Below are 19310 nucleotides of genomic sequence, written 5' to 3' on the forward strand. Positions count from 1 at the left end.
CACACATGTATTATTTATCCCACAATTTCTGTGGCTCAGGAGTCTAGGCACAACTTAAATGTGTCTGCTCTGGATCTCTCAAGGCCATAATCCAGGTGTTATTTGGGGCTATGGTCTCATCTGGAGGCTTGATTGGGACAAGAATCTGCTTCCAAACTCTCTTCAGGTTGTTGGAAGAATTCCTTTCCCTGTAGCTGTGACTCTGAGGGCTTCAATTTTTTGCTGGCCATTGGCCACTGGCTGCCCTCAGCTTCTAGAGGCTGCCCTCTCTTCCCTATCACTTGGCCCTCTCTGTAAGCAGCCACAATGTGGCGGCTTGCTTCTTTAAGGCTAGTGAGATGAAGCCCCATATAATATAACGTGATCACGGGAACGACTCTCCATCACCTTTGCCACCTTCTTTCAGTTAGAAGCAAGTCACAGGTCCTGCCCACAATTAAGGAGCAGAGATACCATACAAGGGTACAAATATTAGAGAATCACTGGGGTCCCCCTAGGATCTGTTGGACACAGTTTCTAAAGTTGCTTTTCAGGGAGACATATTTTACCCAGACATAAGTGATTCTGTATGCAATGGGAAATGGTTTATGATCGGGCATGGATCTTGAAACATTAAGCCTTGTCTGTAGTATCTTTAACTTCTTTCTTGCTTTCCTGCAATATCTGAAGCTCCAAGGCGTTTCTAGTTATTAGTAAGCTAGGGCAGTATGTCAGCTCTCTGAGAAATTGTCCCTTCCTAATGAGGGCAAACATTCTGTCAAGGCAGTTTGATACCCTCCTCTTGCCCTTGTAGTCATGAGTGGAATCTTTACTATTAGGATATGCCTCAGAACACTCTATTCATACTTTTTCAACTGCTTACAATAATGTAATTGAATAATTGAGTCCCAGTTTCATGCCTAGGAACTATGAAGCATAAAAAGATGAAACAAAATAATGATAATCCAGATGTTCTAGAAACATAGCACTGGCCCCCAAATATCCCAGTGATTTCTGGTAGTATATGGGTGACGGATCTATCTCACTACTGGGAAGCTTACTGTCACCACTGTTTAGGATTCAGGCTCAGGAGCAACCTGCAAAGCACAATATGGTAGGCTGGGCACCCAAGCCACTTCTCCCCCGATGTCTTACACCCCAAGTCACCCCGCTACAGCCCTTCCTCAGACCCATCTACCCCTCAGCTCCCACCTGTGGAATTCTTCCCCTGAACTTTCTGAACAACCCCTCCCTTCTCCATGTTACAATCCTCTTCAATCTCCTAAAATATCCTCCACCCTACACTTGGCTCCCAGCCTGGGTCTCCCCATCAGCCATCCTTCACCCGTCTCTTCTTGGGCTCCATCCTTCTCTTGTCGTATCCTCACTGGCCCACAAACCCCTCACCGCATTAGCCATACTGCTGCCTCAGACTCACTGCACTGGCTCAGAGTTTGCTCTTTCCTGGAGCTGCCAACTTGCCTAAGGCATTCTCAGTACCTGGCCTCCCGCTGGTTCTCAGCCGATGGGCCCTGCCCCAGAGCTGCTGCTGCCTGCCTGCTTTGCCATGTCTGGTGTTCTCCAATCTCTAACTCTGGCCACAGCTTTTGGCATGTCTAGGACCATGACCCATCCTGATTTTTTACCTTTTAAGAGTATTTTGTTGTTGCTGTCCTCAGGTTTCCTTTTAAAATTCAAGCTAAGAAAGATGTGTTGGAGAACATGAGAGACTCCTAACTGGGAAACAAACTAGGGGTGGGGGAAGGGGAGGTGGGCGGGGGGTGGGGGCGACTGGGTGACGGGCACTGAGGGGGACACTTGATGGGATGAGCACTGGGTATTATTCTAAATGTTGGCAAATTGAACACCAATAAAAAAAATGTGTTGGTTTAAAGAAATATCAAAAGTGGTTCTTAGTTATAGCAAAAGTACAAAGGTGGGGAGTGAGTGTGAAACACTGGCTTAGGGTTTTCCAGCAGCATCTTAGTTTCTCCCTCTCTTACCTCCTCCCTCAAGCCCCCCTGCACACTGCTCCCCAGAGGTGTGATTTGTCAGCCTTCGAGACACACTGCCTGGCTTTGATCCTTGGGAGCTGTGTCCTTAAGCTGGGTTACCCCGCCTGTGTGGGCAGCCTCGGTCTGAGTGCAGGTAGTTTCCAGAGCCTTCGTCGCTGTAAGAACTAAATAGGTCACGTGAGAATGAAATAGTCACAGCTGCTATGCTTCCAAAACAGGTCACATTACCCTCCCCTCGAAAACAAAAATCTTGGGACACCTGGGTTGCTCAGCGGTTGAGCGTCTGCCTCTGGCTCTGGACCAGGATCGAGTCCCACGTCAGGCTCCCTGCACAGAGCCTGCTTCTCCCTCTGCCTGTGTCCCTGCCTTTCTCTGTGCCTCTCATGAATAAATAAATAAAACCTTAAAAAACAACAACAAAGACTCTTTAAAAAAAAAAAAAAACTAGGATCCCTGGGTGCCTCAGCGGTTGGTTCCTGCCTTCGGGCCAGGGCATGATCTTGGAGACCCGGGATCGAGTCCCACGTCAAGCTCCCTCCATGGAGCCTGCTTCTCCCTCTGCCTGTGTCTCTGCCTCTCTCTGTGTGTCTCTCATGAATAAATAAATAAAATCCTTTAAAAATAATAAAATCTTTTTAAAAAATAAAAGCAGCAGATAGAGCTACTAATGGCCTTGCCCCCCAAAACAAATCCATGTTTCATTTATAGGCCAAGAAGAAGAGAGCTGAATTGACACAAGGGAAGTTTTGCTCCAAAGCCAGCCTTTTGCCTCTGCCATCAACATGCAAGTTAGGAGATAAAAACACCTAGCATGGTTTCCGTACCTGCCTCATTCTTTCAAGATCTTTTTTTGTTTTTTTTTAAGATTTTATTTATTTATTCATGAAAGACACACAGAGAGGGGCAGAGTCACAGGCAGAGGGAGAAGCAGGCTCCTCGCAGGGAGCCCAACATGGGACTCGATCCCAGGACTCTGGGATCAGGTCCTGAGCCAAAGGCAGACGCTCAACCACCGAGCCACCCAGGCATCCCTGTTCTTTCAAGATCTTAAAATAGGTGAGCTGACCTTCATGTTTTTCCTGAGAGGAAGACTATACTGTTGCACTAGTTTTCTTCTGCTGCTGTAACAAGTTGCCACAGTCAGTGGCCTAAAGAAAGTTTTACTATCATACTGTTCTAGAAGCCAGAGTCCTAAAGTCAAAATCTGGGCAGGGCTGCCCTCTTGTTGGAGGCTCTGGGGGAGACCGTGGCCTTGCCTTCCCAGCTCCTAGAGGCTGCCCGTGTCCCTCCCCCTGGGGCCGCCTCCTCCATCGTGGAGGCCAGCTGTGTGGCATCTTCAGCTCTGGCCCCCAGAGGCATCTGCTTCCGTCATCACCATCTCTCCACACTGACCCTCCTGCCTCCCTCTTGGAGCCTCATGGTCAACCTGGGCTCGCCCAGACGACCCCGCACACACTCCCCATCTCAAGAACCGTAATTGAACCGCAGCTGCCAAGTCCCTTTTGCCATGTAAGGTGCCGTTCACTGGTGACCGTGTAAGGGACCCACTGAATCTGTGTGGGACACGTGTGGCCCCTTCATTTCTCACGCTGGAATGGACGCCAGAATCACCTGGAGACCACGTCAAGGCCGCGTCCCGGGCCGCCTCTCCCTAGCTTCGGAGGCAGAATTTTCAGACCTGGGCTGACCCTCCAGAATTTTGAATTTCTAACAAGTTTCCAGGGCTGCTGTTACTGGTTTAGAAAAAACAAACACTAAAAATGAGGTGGCTAGTGGACGACAAACAGGTCCACCCCAGGGCTGGTGGAGCTCTGCATGGAAGTTGATACTGTGGGGAAGCATATCATGTGCTGGAAGTTGATACTGTGGGGAAGCACATCAACAGGTGCTTATTCTTCATGTGTCTAATTGTTCCACAAACTGTCCTGGTTCGTGAAGCCGACTCTTTGGCAAGATGCATCCAAACTCCTACATGACCCATTACTGTGGAGATGTGTGATGACAGACCGGCAACTACTAGAGGAAACGTCTATAATTCAGTACATTATTTAATGAGATACGAGGGTGGGGGTGGGAGGGCAGCCCGGGTGGCCCAGTGGTTTAGCACCACCTTCAGCCCAGGACGTGATCCTGGAGACCCGGGATCGAGTCCCGCATCGGGCTCCCTGCATGGAGCCTGCTTATCCCTCTGCCTGTGTCTCTTCCTTTCTCCCTCTGTGTGTCTCTCATGAATAAATAAAATCTTAAAAAATAATAATAATAAGATACAGGGGGTGGGGGTGGGTGGGTGCCTGGGTGGTTCAGTAGGTTGAAGGTCCGACTCTTGATTTTGGCTCAGGTCACAATCTCTGGGTCCTGAGATCAAGTCCCGTATCGGGCTCTGTGCTCAGCCAGGGTCTGCTTGAGATTCTTTCCCTCCCTCTCCCTCTGCCTCTCCTCCCCCTTCACATACGTGCTCACGTGTGCACTCTCTCAAAAAAATATATAAATAAACATTCAGCGGGGGGAATGGGACTAATTGCCTCCATGCAATAAGAGCTAGAATGAAAAAACCAGAAGCAAAATAGTTTTAATTGCACTAATGTATCACGTGAGTTCTATCTTCAACATTTATTTTTATGGCAAAAAACAAACTAATACATTCATTTCATATATATAACATTCAGTCAAACTTTTTTGCCCACTAAATGTATGCAATTTTACAAACCAGTGATGGTTTAGAAAAATTAAGTTCTTCTGATTATACATTTTTACGTTATTAATCTTCAGAAAGCACTTCAAATTGCTTTTCAAACTAGAAGATAACCCTAGACAACTCTTGACACTAGCACGTCAGGAAGGTAGACTTCGCAGGGCATTGCTTGGGTTATAGGGCAACTTTCTAAGAAAATGTATTTCAAAGAAATTCTCTCCAAATTTTGGCTTTATTAGGTCTGTTAAATCATATTAACTTTGGTTGCAATTTCACTTGGATTTGCTATCTAGATGTTAATTTTTAAACTATGCTCTGCTAAATTCACTGTAGGTAGGGTTGGGATTGCTTCAGTCTTTTTTTTTTTTTTTAAGATTTATTTATTTATTTATGGAGAGAGAGAGAGAGAGAGAGAGGCAGAGACACAGGAGGAGGGAGAAGCAGGCTCCATGCAGGGAGCCTGATGTGGGCTCGATCCCGGGACTCCAGGATCACACCCTGGGCCAAAGGCAGGCGCTAAACCGCTGAGCCACCCAGGGATCCCTGCTTCAGTCTTTAACTCAGAATTATAGGGATCCCTGGGTGGCACAGCAGTTTGGCGCCTGCCTTTGGTCCAGGGCACAATCCTGGAGACCCGGGATTGAATCCCACGTCGGGCTCCCGGTGCATGGAGCCTGCTTCTCCCTCTGCCTGTGTCTCTGCCTCTCTCTCTCTCTGTGTGACTATCATAAATAAATAAAAATTTATAAAAAAAAAAAAGAATTATATAACAAGTTTCTGATTTGTTACAGCATAATTCTTCATCTGAGCCAAACTGCATCTTTATACCTCAGAATGTTTCCTCCAATTAAGCATAATGGAATGAAACATTGAAGTGTTTTGATAGGAAAATATTTAACAGTTGTATGATAAAAAATTCTATTTTACGTCATAATGTAAAAAATCACATAAGAATACAATAAAAAAAAAGCAAAATATTCCAAAGGCCCAGTGTCACTCTTTTGAGTAAGATAAGCATTCAAGCTTTCCAAAAGGCTTGCTATACTAACAAATATTTTAATTTTTTCCCATTCCTTTGGTGTGGCTTAGAAATTGAGAGGCAGAGACACAGGCAGAGGGAGAAGCAGGCTCCATGCAGAGAGTCCGACGTGGGACTCGATTCCAGGGCCCCAGGATCATGCCCTGGGCTGAAGGCGGCGCTAAACCGCTGAGGCACCTTGGCTGCCCCAAGCTGTTTGCTTTTAATATAGAATTGAGGAACTCTAATATGGGAGTTATTAACAGAGAAATTTATTAACAGAAAAGTTTGAAAAGCATTAAGAATCATCCCTACACGGTTATAACTACCACTTCAATTTCTCTGTCCTTCCGTAAAAACAAACTGCAAATAAAACCCATTAGAGCTCTACTGGCCTAAAATTCTTACAAATTCTAGTATCTTTTCTGTTTTGTTCTTTTTTTTCCCTTCACCTTTTGTTTAACTTTCAAAGATAACTTGAGTTTTGTATTATTTTTAACCTTGTTTTAAAAAAAATCTGTTCTGGAAATAAGTTGGTAACCTCTGGAGAAGATTTAATTTTTCAGGCTACTTGTTGGTCTGAACCACCAGTATTTGCACTGTTCTTTTGTGTTTTTTTTGTTTTTTGTTTTTTTAAAGATTTATTTATTTATGATAGACATAGAGAGAGAGAGAGGCAGAGACACAGGAGGAGGGAGAAGCAGGCTCCATGCAGGGAGCCCAACATGGGACTCAATCCCGGGACTCCAGGATTGGATCCTGGGCCAAAGGCAGGCGCTAAACCCCTGAGCCACCCAGGGATCCCCTGCACTGGTTTTATTCCAGTAAAACTGCAAAACCATTAGATCCTTTGGGGATATTTAGCTCTAAGATCAAATTACATTTAGAAAAATATCACTATAAAATAAGTAAAAAGATTTGTCTCATTCAGTGGTCCATTAACTGCAAGTGATTTCTAATAAACTTCTAGGGCCGTCTCCTAGCATTTGTGATAGCACATGACCTGGGACATTTGCATTCTTCTGAAAAATGAGTGCGCTTCATCCCTCATTCATTTGTTCGGGTTTTCTCAGCTGATGAATGCGCAAGTTGCAATGGAAAGCCCGTTGTCATTAATTCTGTACTAGTCTCATCAACCTACCCCCCATATTGAAGCCTGACTCACGCTCTGGTTAGCCCAGATAACCTGACCTTCTGAATTTCTTTGGCAGTCATAGACTTGCTCCTATGAGTGAATATTGTGGATTTTTTTCCCCGAGTTTTTCGAGTGTGAATTTAAAATACACATATATGCTTAAAATGTCTAGTGTGCACATTTGACAACTTTAATATACAGTACTGATATTTTTACACAGCTTAAAAACAACCAGCTTAGTTAAAATAGATTACAGTGGCATTGTGTGCTGCTATGGAGTGGAGACACGATGGTATAGATTCCAAACCAAAGGATTTGAGAGATATTAAATCTTTTTATTTATTTATTTATTTTATTTATTATTTTTTTTATTAAATCTTTTTATACGACACACCATGTCATATAATGGAAACTGAAGAATGATGATCAAAATATTTATACAGCTAATAATTTTCAAAAATTAAGCCATACCGTTAATTCTGCACTTAGAAGTTCAAATACACCTATTCCTTTCTTGTCATCCACGTGCACTTATTTATAATATAAAAGCATAATTTATGGGACCCCTGGGTGGCTCAGTGGTTTAGCACCTGCCTTTGGCCCAGGGTATGATTCTGGAGTCCCGGGATTGAGTCCCACATCAGGCTCCCTGCAGGGAACCTGCTTCTCCTTCTGCCTGTGTCTCTGCCTCTCTCTCTCTGTCTCTTGTGAATAAATCTTTTTTTTTTTAAAAAGCATAATTTAAAGTAAGTGGTTACTATCCCTTAACCTATCAACATATCAGACAAAGTCTAGGTTTACTCTAGATTTTTGAAAACTAATTTCTCAGTTATATGGAGTAATTTAAACGTTTTTGGAAACATGATGTGCAGCAAACCCTGTTATGTACACATGACCAATATGCTTTTCGTGCCAACAGTTGCCTTGGAAATGCGGTGCGGCCTCCTCAGCGGGGTGCTGTGGACCTTGGCCTCCCTTCTTGTCCTAGCCTCTGCTTCCCATTTGATGGCACTGACAGTAAAGAAGGATATGTAAGGGAGAGCAGGAAAGGTAGGGGAGTGGGGTGCCAATTCACCGTCCTTCACCTGCTTTCACAGGTGGCACCCCTGGCTCACTTGGTCCCACGTCCCAATCCCCTTACGTTTTGGTAACACAAATGGGATTTGCATTTAGTGGATGGAGAACTCCATCTCAGCAAGGGCTGCTCAAGGCGACCGAGTCTTGCTAAGGCTCTGTCCCCACCACCAGGCAGGCAATCCATTGTCCAGTCTCAGCACCAGGATGCTGCAGGACAAAAGCGGCTCTAAATTACTTGGTTCTAGTCCACCTTTACCCTCGGAGGTCTTACAGCTTGAACTAGCTTTGGGAAGACAAACCAGGAAAGTTACCCATTTGGGATGCTGTTCACAAGGGAAACATGACTATTTTTCTCAGTAATTCCACACACATACACCTGAACTTTTGGAGCATCATCATCTTTATTTGGGAAGCGTCTGTTAACATAGAGAAAACGATGTCACTTGAACCCTCCAAGAACCCCTTTGTTGCCTAAAATCCTGTAGCCACTCATCATCCCCAACACATGCAGACTTGAAACAACTGGACTTTCTGATTTGTCCTTATTTTTCTATAATTGTAGATACTGGCATGGATTCCTTATCTAGAGGAATTTGAAAAACTCGTGTTCTTTTGAGAAATGGTTTTTTCAGGCAAATTCCTACAGTACCTATTCCTCTATTTTTGGAATGTCCCTCTCTCTCTCTCTCTCCCTCTCTCCCCCCCACCTCACCTCAATAAAGAGCCCCCCGCCAGGGGATCCCTGAGTGGCTCAGCGGTTTAGCTCCTGCCTTTGGCCCAGGGTGCGATCCTGGAGTCCTGGGATCGAGCCCCACGTCGGGCTCCCGGCAGCATGGAGCCTGCTTCTCCCTCCTCCTGTGTCTCTGCCTCTCTTTCTCTATCATGAATAAATAAATCTTAAAAAAAAAAAAAAAAAAAAGCCCCCTCTAATTGATTTTTTTCTAATAAACTTTAAGCTGGAAAAAGATAGTTTTGGCTTGTTCTAGATGAAATCTTGATGGGAAACAAGTTCCCTAAATTTATATCCTAAAGAATTCCTTCAAAAAGTCTGGTTTGGGGGCATCTGACTGGCTCAGTCAGAGGAGCATGTAACTCTTGATCTCAGGAGTCATGAGTCCGAGCCCTATGTTGGGGGGCAGAGATTGCTTAAAATGAATAAATAAATTAAAACTTTAAAAAAGTGATTTAAAAACGATTTACAATAAACAGTAACCTTTGTTTCCATTTGTTCATGAAAATCTCAAACCCGTTCTAAGGGGCAGCTGATGTCCAGCTGTATACTTTAAGACACGTTTTATATTGTATCTATAATATATACAATGTTTTCTTAATGTTGTGAATATTAACGTAATCAACTCACCTGAAGGAGCTATTTGTTTCTGCTAACAGAAGCTTCACAAAAAGTTGGTCCTACACCCTGACACCCTCCTCTGTGTTCCTGCCCAGACCTTGCTCTTTCTGGAAGCTTCTGGAAGCACAGGTCCATCCACCTTCTGTTTCAATTCTGCCAAAGGGTTTTAAAGGCTAAATACTGGAGTTTTCAGAATACTTCATAGTGGGTGTTCCAGAGGAAAGTAGTTAATCATCACTGAAATTTACATTCCAAATGAACACTTTCTGTGCTTAAAACTCTCAGCTAGAATATTTCATCAAAAGACCCCACCAATGAGGAAGACTGATGCCAGAGATGCCAAAATCAACCCGCTGGAAAACACTGGTTTATAACCTACTTTTTGTGAAAATGTACATTAGGTCATTTTGCTCTGAAATTTAGAATCTCGAGGAACTAAAAGACACTGACATTGTGTAAGTTTGGCAGACGACATCAGATGTGGTAAACCGACGGAGCCTCAGTGTTGTAGTTTGCTCCTGAAAATCACATTACTTCAAAGTCCAGTAATGCCGATTTTTATTCAGAAATACTTTCATATCATACTAACTGAAAAAAAGTTTAAATATTCAAAAGGGATAAGAAATTACATGAGTCTTAGAAGCTAGTCAAACATGCGACATTTTAAGAGTGACCTTTAAAACAGTGTAATTTAGCCCTCAGAAGTAATTTACTTATAATTATTACAACCGAACACAAATATACCATATATTACTCTTTAGGTCTTTGTTTTACATTACAGTATGTTCTTATCAATGGGACACTTGAAAATGTTTAAACCTGCAGAAAAGCATTTTTAAAAAAACATACCACAGGAGAAAAAGAAGCAACATTCCTGTCCTTTACATGATGTGTGGAGATGGGAAACACGACCATAAAACTCTTATTCCATTCTTTTGGGAGCCCTCTCTCAGTATTTGCACTTGGGTCTACTGTTGCTTACACAGGACGTCTTAAAACAATTTCAGGTTTAAAATGAACATTTTGTCCCTAAGTGAGCAATGTGCCCACTTCCACTACTCACTGTCATTAGTATCTTCTGAGTTCTCCTCAGGGGGTTGGTTTCGGGGCACCCCGGAGATACGCAGACCCTGTAGGCAGCAAGCCCTGCCTCACAGCTGAAACACACACTCAGTGGTTACCGCAGTGGGTTAAACTGCTATAGGAGCGAACGTGGGACTCAGAACCATCCCTAGGATATTGAAATGAGGGGAAGAGCCCTGGAAGCTCCGCATTTCAGAGAAGCAGCCTCAGAAGGAAAAACAAGATGGCGCCTCAGCGTTACTGGACCGTTAGTCCCTCCGTGAGGGCCTCTTAGCAAGGCCTTTCTAGCCGGCACCGAAGGCAACACCCCCCCCCCCCAACTCAGCTGGGTTCTGCCATTGGGATGCGACAGGGCTGGGGGGGCCGGGGGAGGAACCCAGAAGCTGACACTGACCCACTGACCTCCGGGGTGAAGGTAGGGGCTTCGAGCACTAAAACCCCAGCATCTCTCAAAAAGCACAGCAATCTCTGGTGGCCTCACAAGTTGGGGCTGAAGTTTTGGGAAATGAGGTGAAACTATTACCAACTCTTCCCTTCTTTCAATCAGAAGAAAATAAAGCCTCTTCAAGGCTCCTTTTAACGAGACTATAAACCTGACTTAATTTAAAAAGGACAGTTTAGGTACAAGAACTCCAAGGAAAGAGTGAGTCGCAGACAGTGACGGCCCTTGAACTCCGGGGGGGGGACCTACCAGGTGGGGGCTCAGCCACCACCCCAGCCTCTCGGAGTGTGGTTAATACTGTACTTCTGTCACAGGCATCGCACACTGGCCCTCGCGCATTTCCGCTACACTTCCTCTTGCCCTGACATCCGACATACGCTTGCTTACTCCTTATCTCTTCCAGAGCACTTCTTCTGAACAAAATTCGCTGTTACTGTTTCATCTATCAAGCAATACATACATCAAAACTCAGATTTGTCTTTAACAACAAAGTGCTTAAAACCACCTATGCAATTGGTTTTCACTTCATTTTCAACCAATAAAATCAAACTCGCTTAGGTTTACAAATAATACTGAAAAAAGGAGTGAATCTGATTATTGTCTTACATTTTCGACAATGTGCCTTCGTTCCCAACTTTCTCTTACAGTAAATGATTTATTTCAGTACCTTAATGAGTTGAACTCTTGTTTGGAAAATATAGAAGGTACAAATATAGAGTATTTCAGGATAAAAAATTTTCTTAATATAAAAATGCCTTCTGTTTCAAAATAACACTTTTAGATTCTTCTTGTAGTTTTAGGTTTGGTAGCTAAACTGTTAAGGTTTTATTTAAAAAATAACAAGAGATAGTAACGGTTTTAAATACAAACTTCTAGAGGAACCAATCACACCTGTGGACCATCCCCGCAGAAAAGTTCAGTTTCTCAACAAGAAAACCCCAAATACTTTAGTTATAAAATAAAATTCCATTAACAAAGATAGAAATCTATGCGCCTCACTGATTGCCAGAGTTGCCCGGCACAGCTTCAGTACCACAGAGAATTGTCTAGAAAACAACCTCCACAAAGTGTGCAAGTGCTGCAAGTCGGACAGATGGGAGTGGGGCTGGGCCCTCGGGACCAAGTCCTTCTCCTCAGCATCTTTCCCAGGCTCAGACGCCCGGCCTGGCCCCCTCCACACGCTGCCTTCATGGGGCCGTCCTTCAGGCCCAGGCAGCGCGCTGCCTCTCGGGTATCGGTGAGGAAGGACGAGTTAGGCGAGCACTTGTTTTCAGCTGTAAACGCTTCACAAGATTGGGTCCCCATAACAAGCTGTGGGAGTTCAGATGAGCCTGGAGCTTTTCAGGAACTGAATGAGGACTCGGTACACGAATGTGTACTGGCAGAGGGTCTGCACCATCATCATCCTCTGTTGCCTCAGCATGTCAAGCACCCTTGGGATGTCCAGCACCTGGAGGGAGAGACAGCGATGAGGGGGGTGCTGACCCCCACGGAGAGGGGAGGAGTACGGGCAGTAATCTGGTCAAGAAATGGACACTTTCTCCCTCAGCGTCTTCTAGAAGAAGCCTCCGGGGAACTTGTTTAGAAAAAACTGGTAGGCCTCTAGGTCCTTTGTGCCCCAGCCCTGGGCCCGCCCACTCCTCCGCCCTGACGAAAGGACATAGCTACCTCATTGTGTTCCAGACAGGCGATCATGACCTCTGACAAGATGACGACGCCAGTCCTTCCCACACCAGCACTGCAATGGACCAGCAACGGAGGGTTGGGGCTTCTTGGCTCACTGGTACTATTCGTATGGCGTCGAACAGACTGGATCTCTTCAAGGTATGCTGTGAAGTATCAATGAAACAGGAAAATACACAGGCATTAAGGCCCATCAAATTGACAGTTTCCAGATTACCATCACTGATGGGGAGGACTCCAGATAGAGAGCGTAGGGTGCCAATTAACCACCTCCCACCTCTCACTGACAGTGTGACTGTGGGCGAGTCACTGCCTCTGCCCCGACTTCCAACTGCCCCTCTACAAAATGAAATGGAGGAGACAGTCTCTAGGAGTCAGTTCCAGCACTCTCCTCTAAACACTTAACGCCCTTATTTTAAAGCAAGCCCGAAGCTTCTGTGAGATAACATAAAGGAAATATCTCTAAAGCCTAAGTCTTCCTCCATGTGGATGCTTTAAGCAGAGATTGTGCTGGGAACGAAGATACTTACATAAAAATCCCTTGAGGTCCTCTGGACAGCCATGCTCAGGCCAGTCTGTGTACTGGAGATGCCACACTGTCCTCTCCTGCCCCGTGAGCAGGTGCTTCATCTTCAGGCCTGTGGTGGCGTAGCAGCCAGAGTCCGTGCGGAACCGGGTTGTGATCTTAAACCTCCCATAGGTGACGGTGTTGTGACGGGAACCAAGTCGTGGCCAATACCTGAAGCTCTTCTCCCTTCCACCCTCCTGTTAAAGGCAGGCACGGTCAGGACGCAGCACTGCATCCAGCCACGGGGGCCCCATCACGCAGTGTGTCTGCAGCACAGAACTGCAACCCCACTCTGCCTTCTTCCTTCAAGGCCAGGACTCCCCGTGACCAACATTAACTGCTCCTCTCAGGCTGACCAAATCAAGGAAGAGAGATGAGTCCTTACCTCCTCTGCAGTCACCATTGCTATAATGGCCACTCCCTGTTCCCACACCATCTGCCAAAAATCCTGACAGGTATTCTGTAACGGTCCCTGCGTGGCAATATAATCCCACTCAATTCCACTGACAGAGACCTGAAATTAGAAAAGATTTTTTAAAGAAATTAATATGTGGGGCGCCCAGGTAGCTCAGTTAATTAAGCAGCCGACCCTAGATTTCAGCTCAGGTCATAATCTTAGGGTCGTATGATTGAGCCCCATGCTGGGCACGCAGCTCAGTGGGGAGTCTGCGTAGGATTCTCAACCTCTTTCTCTCTAAATAAATAAATCTTTAAAAATTAATCAATGTGTATTTATGTAGATATGCATACATGTATGCACATTCATTTATGGTGGTACTAAAAAATGAGTTATTCAGAATAAAGATTTCTCTTATTCTTTTTCCTTGTTAATACAATTCCTATTACTACCGGATTATAAATGTATGGACTCTAAATTCACATATCTACATGACCTGGGGCAATTTGCTTAACCTCTCTCTCTATTCACATGTGTAAGATAAAAATGTCCTGTACCTCATAGGGTGGTTGGCAGGACTAAATTAGTCAGTGTATAAGGTGCTTGCACATCAATAGGTTTTCCATACACAGTTGTTAGTGCTGCTGTTACGGTTCTTCTTAGAAAAACAGTATCACCATAACAGTATCCTAAATTTCAAACACAGTTTCCCTTCATGAAGTACTAAACACAGTAGGCAAAGTAGTAACAATTCAGCCAAAACCGAGGTTAAATGCCAGATTTCTGGGGCAGAAAAAAATACTCCTACTGAAAGTGGTCTCCCCTCTGAACTTCTAAGTCAAGGTCACCCTCCAGAATGACACTAAGCTTCCACCTGAGGCTGCATCCCCTTGAGGACAGTCTAAGGGAACAGAGCCATTGCTGGATCTACGGCCAGGAGATTGGGTTAAAGCCCACCGCCCCCCCCCCCCCCCCGCCCCATGTTGGTGACCACAGTGCCTGGGTTATTCTGCCCATACTTTCATTCAGGGCCACCGGCTGGAATCTCACTGAGAGGGGCTCCCTCGGTGCTACCAGCACCACAGTGAGTAACAGGGTGTGGGTGGGGGTCTGGGGCCACCCCAGGGGAGGTGTCAGCGCTTTATTCAGAGGAAAGCACAGGGAGCCCCATGCTGGCAGGTAACAGATCTAGGAGCTCTGAGGCTTGGCCATCTTCCATGCTCTTCAGCTGACCTCGGTAGCTTCTGCAATACCCACACAGGACAACTTGATTCAGTTCTCACCCATCCAGTCACAAGAGGCTGGATGAGTTATTCCACAGAAATGCTTGGTTTTTAAATAAATTATACCCAAATTATTTTTTTTTTAAGATTTTATTTACTCATGAGAGACACAGAGAGAGGCAGAGACACAGGCAGAAGGAGCCCGATGCGGGACTCGATCCCAGGACCCCAGGATCATGACATGATCAACAACTGAGCCCCCGCCAGGTGCCCCTATACCCATATTAAAAAGCACATGCAGATTCCCAAAGACCATGAAGGGTACTGGCATCCACAGGCAGACTGCCAGGTCTCTGAAAGCGAGTGTGAAACTGCGCTCATCAGATACCACTTGCAAATGAAATAAGATGTGGGCAAGAAGATAGATACCTGACCATGGATACTTCCTCATTCACTCCCAACAAGGAAGCTTCTCCTTCTCAAAATAAAAGGACTGTATCTCCAAGCAGCACATGCAAAATGTACAATGATGCAGAAGAGAGAGCCCCTGGTTTCCCTCACCTACCAGGTGGGAATCATCACTTTTTCCCATTTTAATGGGTGTAACATGACCCCAGTTCAATGGCATCACACTGCCCCTCGGGAAAAAGCGGCACCGCTTCCACAAAGAACAAAAACGATATTGAAACATGATCCCAGGACAGCCAGGATGGCTCAGTGGTTTAGCGCTGCCTTCAGCTCAGGGTGTGATCCTGGAGACCCAGGATCGAGTCCCACGTCAGGCTCCCGGCATGGAGCCTGCTTCTCCCTCTGCCTGTGTCTCTGCCTCTCTCTCTGTGTCTCATGAATCAATAAATAAAATCTTTAAAAAAACAAAACAAAACAAAACATGATCACAGGAAGGCTACCTGGGTGGCTCAGTTTAGCGGCTGCCTTCGGCTCAGGTCACAATCCCAGAGTCCCGATCCAGCCTCAACTCAGGCTCCCTGCTCAGCCAGTAGCCTGCTTCTCCCTCTACCCTCACCCCCACTCATATTTAAATAAGTAAGTAAATAAATAAATGAATGAATAAATAAAATCTTAAAAAAAAAAAAATTAGTGATGACAAGAATGATGCAAAGAGAACAGACGACACGCGGAAAAGGTTTGGTGACCACCATTAAAAACACCCAGACAGGGCTCCTGGGAGGCTAAGTACATTAAGCCTCAGACTCTTGGTTCTGACTCAGGTCATGATCTCAGAGTTGTGAAGCTGATCCCCAAGTCGAGGCTCTGTGCTGAGCATGGAGCCTGCTCAAGATCCTCTCTCTCAAAAAAAATAAAAAATAAAAAATATTAAAAAAAAAGAAAAAAAGAAAAGATCCTCTCTCTGCTCTTCTCTGCTCACGCACGTTTGTGTGTGCTCTCTCTCACGTGTGCTCTATAAATATAAATATATACTTATATATATTATTAACATATTATATATTGTAATATGTTAATAATATATTAATAATTAGTATATCATTATATATACAAATAATTTCAAAACAAAAACCAAAATACCCAGACATCTTTGCCACATAAGAATCAATGCAGGTATGTGATCACGAAAAACTAGCCATTCTGCCACTCTGGAGATAATCGATGGGCCAGAAAGAAATCTCTAGATTTAGAAGAACGAAGTCCTAAGGTCCTCAGGTCAGGCCAAAGAGTGCTCCCTGACTCCTGGCAGCAGTGTGGGGGGCACAGGGCTTAGCACGTGGGAGGGCGAATGCGGCTTTGGCTCTATTGGTAAAACACCTCCCACCCGGCCAGGTGTATGGATTTCCCAGCTTAATAACATAATTTGTCCCAATGGTTCCAACTAGCCTGTTTTTAGAACATAGACGTGGATACAGTTCTCATCATTCCTGTAGCTGAACTCACAACTTCACAGCCTGTTGTAGCCCTGCTCGCTCCTCTCACCTTAATATGTGACGCGTTGATGTAGCCCGTATTGTTTTCTTTAGTTGGGACCAGCTCCACTCTGGCGTCATCATAGGGAAGGACATCTTGGAATCGATTTCTTTCTGCATTTTCAGGGAGTCGTGCTGTTGAGCACTCCCCATCAACCAGCCGTTTTTTAAGAATTTTTTCATATTCTGTGAATACCATTCCCTGTTCTAACCGCTGTTCCAGAATTTTACACTGTAAAACAGAACGTATGGGATGATCAGTATCGTCCTATATCCACGCTGCATTCTCTCTTTTTTTTTTTAAGGTTTTATTTATTTATTCATGAGAGACAGACAGAGAGAGAGAGAGAGAGAGATAGGCAGAGACACAGGCAGAGGGAGAAGCAGGCTCCATGCAGGGAGCCCGACGTGGGACTCGATCCCAGGTCTCCAGGATCATGCCCTGGGCTGAAGGCAGGTGCTAAACCGCTGAGCCACCCAGGCGGTCCCGTCCACACTGCATTCTGATGGCATATCTGAAACCTTGTCTTCCCACTTTAAGTCTAGCATTATCTAGTAGTGAAAACTCTAGGTGAAACCACAGCTAAATTTTTAATAAGCTGTAACGCTAAGAGTTAAAATAACAAATGAAAGCACCTTGTTGGTGAGAAGCAGAATGCAGAGTTCTATTTAAAAGTGAAAACTGGTCTAAAATAATTGGTTGGATTAATTTTCTCTAAATCTATGGTCAATTTTGTGACTCCTAGGAGAGAGAGAAAATTCTCCTGGAGAACGGTAAGTCCTAGCGTACGTAGGAGAATCAATTCCAACCTCTATGAACAAAGGCTTCTGTTTGTTTTCTGATCTATGATATACAGAAACTGAAAAAAAGAGTTAATACTGAAATTATCTCCAGGATCCAGTTGTAAGCAAATTAATTTTTACTTAGCATTATTTCATGCCTAATTTTGATATAATATAACCTCATAGCAAATATATCTTGGTTACCAAGAAAGTCGTGAAAAATTCGGGAACTATTTACTCCTGAGATGAATTTTCAGTACAACGAAAGCAGTCAATCAGTGTTCTCTTTCTTGTGTGTACTCACGTGTACTTGTAGAATTCCTCTAAACTGAAAAGCTATCAAAAAATCAAGACTGCTGCAGAAGGCTGGAAGAAGGTAAAGAACATTCAGAAACCAACAAACAGAACCGACATTTACTCTAAAATTATCTAACATATTAGATTTGTCCCAACTTTGAGGTCCAAATTATAAAATGCCTTAACACTCATTTACGATGATTAGATTAGCAAAGTGACTAAAATCTCAAGAAGGCACTTGGCCTTTATGGATCGTTCCAGAGAAAGCATACCAGTATATCCATATGTCTCGTACATACCCTCTCGTCATTGGTGGCTCTGGCGGGCACTTCCTTTCCTTCATCTGGCAGAGGCAGTCGAGAGAGGGAGAGTCCATTTAGGGCAGCCAACTTGAGAGGACCAATTTTTTTAGCATCTACCCGGCTCTTCTTCATTCCCTATAAAAATATTTATATATGTATATATGAAATATACACGAATACAACCCCCTTGAAAGGCAATTTCAGGGTACTGAGGACTTGAAACAAAGGGAAGGAGTGTTCTCCTTCACCCACAGGCACGGGAGAGATTACGCTCCACACGCACATTTGTTTAGCAAACATTGGGAAGAAGACATTCCTTTCAAGGCCAAAGCCCTGATAAGTCTTGCAGATAGAAGATTTTGAAATACAATTCAAGTCTCTGTTGTAACGAAAGGTGCGGCTCCAGGCAGGCAGCATTCCTCCATAGAACTCCCAAATTTCAACACGTGACACGCGCACAAAAATCAGCGACAATCCACAAAAAATGGGTTTTACACGAAGTTACGTGACTGCAATAGGCTTTTGTGATATTTTAAAAATATATAACCTAGTTCTTTTAAGTCATTCTGAAAAGATGAAGTGTTTTCTGTGGTTGCTCTCTGTTCTGACGGGTGGGACCTGTGTTGGATTGGTGACACCTCTCAGAACGGGCACATTTTTAATTAGGAAAATCAAAGAGGACTGAAATCTCCATGGTGACGCCAGGAAGATGGGCTACAGGACAGGGCATCTGTCTCCTGGAGATGCGCATCTCCTAACGTGACTATAGGTAATGATCTTCCTCTCTTCGGCAGATGAGCCCAAGAAGGCGCAGTCTCCTCAGACATGCCACACCTCCTCGGGGGGCCACGGCAACTGCCACAGTGCTGTGACAGGGTGTTCTCACGTCTCACAAAGGAAATGAGCTTTACACCCCAGCTCTACCAGTCCGGGCAGGGGAGGTGGAGAGGTTGTTGCACGGGCTAAACTGTCACGATTCTGACTTGGGCAGAAAACCCTGGTTTGCTGCTGTTTAACAACTGGTGGGGGGCTCTGGGAGGGAGGGTCCTGACTGGCCCCGTTGGCCAGTTTCCCCGATGCCAATACTCAAGCTGCCAAGGGAACATCAAGGGGCTCGCCAGATTCCTGACAATTCAAGCCAGCTCTAGCCAGCCAGGACAAGGTGGCTCCAGCTGCCCCCCGCCTGAGAATGAGGTCAGGAGGGCCGCCCTACCATGCCGGCTGGAAGGCCAAGGTCTAAAGCCAGTGGGTGAAGAAAGGCACACACAGTCAAAAGCAGCACCGCCCTGGAGCATGGTGGACCCAAAGGGTTCAGGGCGCTGCCCCGC

General features: G+C 44.9%; 1 protein-coding gene across 2 annotated transcripts in view; it reads right to left on the minus strand.

Moving 5' to 3' along the window:
- Window positions 1-9808: 9808 nt before the first annotated feature.
- Window positions 9809-19310, minus strand: part of PTPN21 (protein tyrosine phosphatase non-receptor type 21) — an 80327-nt gene continuing 70825 nt past the window's right edge. For both annotated transcript variants that reach the window (XM_049113384.1, XM_025442438.3), the window contains 6 exons: window positions 17980-18117; window positions 16611-16832; window positions 13429-13557; window positions 13006-13240; window positions 12461-12621; window positions 9809-12242 (listed from right to left, as the gene is read on the minus strand). In XM_049113384.1, the coding sequence (XP_048969341.1) occupies window positions 12114-12242; window positions 12461-12621; window positions 13006-13240; window positions 13429-13557; window positions 16611-16832; window positions 17980-18117 (1014 nt within the window). In that variant the 3' untranslated portion in view covers window positions 9809-12113. The remainder of the gene's footprint in view (window positions 12243-12460; window positions 12622-13005; window positions 13241-13428; window positions 13558-16610; window positions 16833-17979; window positions 18118-19310) is intronic.

The sequence above is a fragment of the Canis lupus genome, chromosome 8, assembly GCF_003254725.2.
Source record: "Canis lupus dingo isolate Sandy chromosome 8, ASM325472v2, whole genome shotgun sequence".
NCBI classification, from domain to species: Eukaryota; Metazoa; Chordata; class Mammalia; order Carnivora; family Canidae; genus Canis; species Canis lupus.